Source organism: Sinocyclocheilus grahami, unplaced genomic scaffold (assembly GCF_001515645.1).
Source record: "Sinocyclocheilus grahami isolate Dianchi unplaced genomic scaffold, SAMN03320097.WGS_v1.1 scaffold443.1, whole genome shotgun sequence".
NCBI lineage: Eukaryota > Metazoa > Chordata > Actinopteri > Cypriniformes > Cyprinidae > Sinocyclocheilus > Sinocyclocheilus grahami.
Window position 1 is genome coordinate 833808 of NW_015505622.1, and position 5441 is coordinate 839248.

Consider the following 5441-nt stretch of genomic DNA (forward strand, 5'->3'; position numbering starts at 1 on the left):
ATAATATTTTTTTTTGGTTGGGGGGGGGGGGGGGGGGGGGGGGGACTGTCTACTGTCTGACATTATCTTATAGTTCACAACTTCAGTGGTTAAAAAAAAAATGTTAGAATGTTTTTTTTTTTTTTTTTCATAAAAAATTATTTAAAATATAGCTTTTTATTTAAAATGTCGTTCCTTTTCAGTTGACATCTTGAACCACTTTTCATTTTTAACTACCTTGTCTCATCTGGAATTTAATGCACAATTTTCCAATAAATTCCGAAAAGACAAAAGACCCACTCTACATTTTCTTCTATGCAATATCCTGTTTCACTTCAAAATATGTCTTATTGTGAAAATAAAATGAGTTGCGATCCGCATTTCACATTGACTTTAATGTGCAAATCAGGAAAGATAATTTTTCTCAGATCTGTTTGGTGGCTTATTTGTTTGACTGCTTGTCGTATTTGCACTTCCATAATATATGCTCTCCATTTCCGTGAAATAGAAGTTGACTTTGTTTACAACAGATCTAAATAAAAGTAAGAACCCTCATTAATGATTTATACGTTGGGGTTGTTTTCCTTGCTAGGAAAGCTGTCAAACTCCTATACCGATTTTAAAAGATGCTAACAGAGGTCCTGCGCACACAACTTGTTTCCCTGCATCACAATAAGGACGAAAGGCTGCTGGGGAAGCTCTCCGGGAATGGCCCTGTTACTGGAGAAGGTGTCTGGAGTCAGAGAGAAACAGATCAATGCCTGTAATGTTGTGGCTGTAGAGATTTACCAACCTCTGAGGAGCAAATTTAAATAAGAGTAAAACTAGTGTGTGTATTTGTGTGAGAGAGAGAGAGGTAGAGACACTACAGAAAGAGATCTGCTATCTTACATCTATGATGTGTGTAAGTATGTGTGCTTGTGTGTGTACCACTTAACTCAGTCTCGTCTGGCTGCTCTCCTGGGCCTTGGCGAGTCTTTCAGTGTGGAGTCTAAGTCCAAGACGGGGAGTGTTTAAGAGCTGCTATGGTTTGGAGCATAGAAAAGTTCAAATGAGTGAGGCTGCACACTGGAGAGAAAGAGAGAGACTGAGAGAGGGAGAAGCTGAAGCTTTTAATGTATCTCTTAAGCTACCAGTTCCATGGAGACTGATGGGGTAGTTAAAGATTGAAAACATTACCTCACATTTTATCTGTCTTATACGTGTCCATATTTTAACCGGTCATTTAGGGATGTTTGTCTGCATGTGAGTTTAGACCAACAATATAATATTTAAATAACATAAAATATTTAATTTGTCAAATAGGGAATGCTAGAATGAGTCTTGTGTGAACATGATTGCAAAGTGGATTATTCATGTTTTTGAAATAAGTCAATTATTCTTACAAAGGCTGCATTTATTTGCAATAATACATTAAATCAGTAATATTGTGAAAATGCTATTACATTTTTTAAAATATATATTTTTTCTGTGATGCAAAGCTGATTTTGCAGCAGCCATTCATCCAATCTTCAGTGTAAGATGATCCTTTAGAAGTCATTTTAATATGCTGATTTGCTGCTCAAGAAATGTTTTTTATTAACAATGTTGAAAACAGCTATTCTGCTTGATATTTATGTAGAAACCATGATTTTTTTTTCAAGATTAGCCTATTTGTAGAATAGAACATTTAGAATATATATCAGCATAAACAGTATTTGAAACAGAAATCTTATATAACATTATAAATGTCTTTACTGTCACTTTTAATCAATTTAATGCATCATTACTGTATAAACTTTTTTTTTATAAAAAATAAAATAAAATAATAATAATTAAAAAATAAACAGTCTTACTGACTCCAAACTTGGTAAAATGAATATGTGTTATCCTATAAATAATAAATAATATAATATATTCATATTTTAAAGCCTTTATTATTCTAAAGCCTTCTTCATTTGTGATTTCCCACAGCAAATAGGGATATATATATATATTTGATTAACTGTTCGTTTGATTAAATAATTTGCATACTGTATCATTCAATTTAATATTCAATTAAATTTGTATTATCAATAAATCCTGGAACGCACAGCCATAACTTTTCTCTTATGTTTTCTCCACAGCCTGCAGACCTGGGTTCTACAAAGCCTTTGCAGGAAACATCAAATGTTCAAAGTGTCCCCCACACAGTTCCAGCCACACAGAGGGTTCGGCACAATGTCACTGCGAAAAAAACTACTACAGAGCCAGCAAGGACCCTCCCACCATGGCCTGCACACGTTAGTCAGCCTACTGCTCTGTTTTCATTCATTTCCCATTTTATTTATATATATATTTTTTTCAGATTCAATTATAGTGTGCTTTACATGCAATGACAAAACAGCACATTTGTTTTTCCAAAGTGGTGGCAACTTTAAAAAATAGTTTAAATCACCAAATAATATTTAAAGGAATAGTTCACCAAAGATATAGATGAGTTTGTTCATCAGAACAGATTTGGAGAAATTTAGCATTACATCATCAGTGGATCCTCTTCAGTGAATGGGTGCCATCAGAATGAGCCCAAACAGCTGATAAAAACAAGCGAAAAATATTCCAAAACAGTTCTAAACAAAATATTTTGATGTGAGAAGACATCAGAGGATTTTTTTTCTTTTTTCCCTGAAGGAAGCATTATTAGCATTATATTTAGTCAGATACAATGGTTTGAAGTTAAATACATCTTAATGATGGATTTGTTTCTTACAAACACACAGCTTGTGGCTTCACAAGATTTTAATTGATAGACTGCATTGGTGTGGATAACTTGTGGATCATTGTGAAGTTTGTATCAACCTTTTGGACTCATTCTGACGGCACCCATTCACTGCAGAGGATCTGAGCAAGTGATGCAATTCTGAATTTCTCCAAAAATATATGAATAAACAAACTCATGAACTATTCCTTTAAGCAATTTCACACAAGCTAGAGTCTATCCTGTAATATCAGAGTGTGATCTGATCATCCTCGCAACAAGACGAACACTAAAACTATATTGCAATGATTTTAATATTGAAGTTCTCCCGGGTCATTTTCAATAGCATCTATAACTGTGACACAAGAAGATTCCAGCTGCATTTGTATGAAGTGAGAGTGAATGAGTCAGCGGTGTGATAAAGGAGATGTGAATGTTTTCAGTGCACCAGTTTCAGTTTCCCAAGGGAGAAATAAATATATAAAATAAGATAAAATTCAGTACCAGTGCAGAACAAAAAAGTAATCAAGAGATTTAAATTAAAAGGAACTAATTAAATAAATATTAATAATTGAGAAAGTAATGAAGAAAGATAAACTAAAGATGAACAATAAGACTAAATGTGCCAAAAATAGTGATAATGAGCATACATGTTCTCGCTCATCATTCTCATTCTCATTTCTACTCTTATTGTTTCTGATTCTATCGATCAGAATTCCAGTTATTTCAGTCTTCTGCTTCATCACCCTCTTCCCTTTCCCTTCTTCTGCCCCCCATCGCGCTTACCCAAATTATTCACCAAACTCAATCTTTTCAACACCAGCAGCAATCTGCATTAAAAACAGGAGAGGAGGAATAATTACTTCCTTGTTATTCACGAGTGGGTGCAATTATCATTAACTATGATAATCATGTCTAGGACATATTCTCATTATCATCATTAGCTGGGTCTGGGAAACAGCAGATAAACGCAGACTTCCCTGTATCTGGCTCTGAGCCGGCATTCTATAGGAAGCAGAACCAGGGTACTAGAGCAGAGACATTTGTATATCAGCGAAACCAGAGGGAGGGAGTGAAAGGGAGATGGCAAATGCTCTCGAGTGGTTTTTAAGGCATTAAAAGGATTCATTAGTTAATGCATATGCACCATTTTTGAGAGAGCGGAAAAAAGATAAAAAATTCTTAATCTGCATAATATTTTGCTCAAATAGGTGTTTTTTTCCCCTCTCACAGATGGATTTCTGTCAGCATGATAATTCTGGTTGCTAATGAGTCAGGTGTCTCTCTCCTTTCAGGTCTGCCCTCCTCTCCTCGAAACTTGGTTTTTAACATCAATGAGACCACCCTCTTTCTGGAGTGGACTCCGCCCAGCGACACAGGTGGTCGGAAGGATGTAACCTATAATGTCTTCTGTTTCCGATGTGGAGCTGATGGCCAGGCTTGTGAGCCATGCAACAGCAATGTGCGCGTCATACCCAGATCCACAGGCCTCACAAGCACCTCTGTGGTGGTCCAGGACTTTGTGGCGCATGCCAACTACACATTCCAAATTGAGGCTCTGAATGGAGTGTCAGGCTTGGGCAGATCTGAGAGACAGCTTGCCAATATCACCGTCAGCACAGAGCAGGCTGGTGAGTAGAGATTTATTAACACTGAACTGACTCGAACTGAACAGGGGATCGTTGATATTCTAGGCTTTTTTAAGTTTAAAGTTATGTTGTGACAATATATTCACAAACAAGGCTCACATTACAGAATAATTTAGGAGTGGACTAAACAGATATCTGCATGTGATTCTGGTACATTAAAATGAGACATTAATAAAGAAAAGAGCTTATTATAATGTTGTAATGTTGTAGTTATAATCAGTATAGGGAAGGCTTCATAGGTGGATAACTGGAACTGCAGGCTGTCTTCCATTAAAAATACAAAAATACTTAAACAATTAAATTAAATTAAATTAAAAGTTTGGGGTCAGTAATTTTTTTAAGAAATTAATACTTTAAATCAGCAAGGATACAATAAATCAACCAACAGATATATTAAAACATTTATAAAGTTATGAAAGATTTCTATTTCAAGTAAATGCCATTCTTCTGAACATCCTATTAAATCAATTTCAAAGAAATAAAAAAAATGATGTGTCACAGTTTCTACAAAAAATATGAAGGAGCATGATTGTTTTCAACATTGCTAATAATAAGAAATGTTTATTGAGCTGCAAATCAGAATATTAGAATAATTTATGAAAGATCATGTGACACTGAAGACTGAAATAATGGCTGCGATAATTCAACTTCACAGCAATAAATAACATTGTAAGATACAATAAAGTAGAATTTATTTATTTTTTGCTGTGTTTTTGAACAATTAAGTGTACCACTGGTGAAAGAAATTTTAAATAAATAAAATAAAAACTTACAGACCCCAAATGTTTGAACAGTTAACATATATAGGCATAGTTCATAACTACTTCAGAGTTATGTGCCCTCTAGAAGCTTGCGTTCTGCAAGTGAACGGCATATTATTGTGCCATCTAAAAGAGGCACAAAAATCACTTTCACAGACTTTTTCATTAACTGTTCTTTCCTGGTGGAATGACCTTAACCATCTTCAGGAAACGACTAAAAACACATCTGTTCCAACTTTATTTGACCCTCTAACTCTAACACTTTCTATTCTATTTTAATTCTACTTTATCTATATTTATCTTTTTTTATTTTTTATTCTTTATTTAAAAGCAAAC

At 34.5% G+C, this 5441-nt stretch overlaps 1 protein-coding gene across 1 annotated transcript; it reads left to right on the plus strand.

The window, feature by feature from the left end:
- Window positions 1–605: 605 nt before the first annotated feature.
- On the plus strand, window positions 606–4334 carry LOC107552227 (ephrin type-A receptor 6-like). The gene is made up of 3 exons (XM_016234076.1): window positions 606–708; window positions 2085–2240; window positions 3991–4334. Exons 1-3 carry the CDS (start codon window positions 606–608, stop codon window positions 4332–4334), a joined length of 603 nt encoding a protein of 200 aa, XP_016089562.1.
- The last annotated feature ends 1107 nt before the right edge of the window (window positions 4335–5441 follow it).

What these genes read in the sequence shown, in the direction of transcription:
- LOC107552227 (XM_016234076.1), top strand. Translation starts at nt 606, where the DNA reads ATGCTAACAGAGGTCCTGCGCACACAACTTGTTTCCCTGCATCACAAT. An exon ending in TGGCCCTGTTACTGGAGAAG is followed by an intron (nt 709 to 2,084) that starts GTGTCTGGAGTC and finishes TTTTCTCCACAG; the next exon opens with CCTGCAGACCTGGGTTCTAC. An exon ending in TCCCACCATGGCCTGCACAC is followed by an intron (nt 2,241 to 3,990) that starts GTTAGTCAGCCT and finishes CTCTCCTTTCAG; the next exon opens with GTCTGCCCTCCTCTCCTCGA.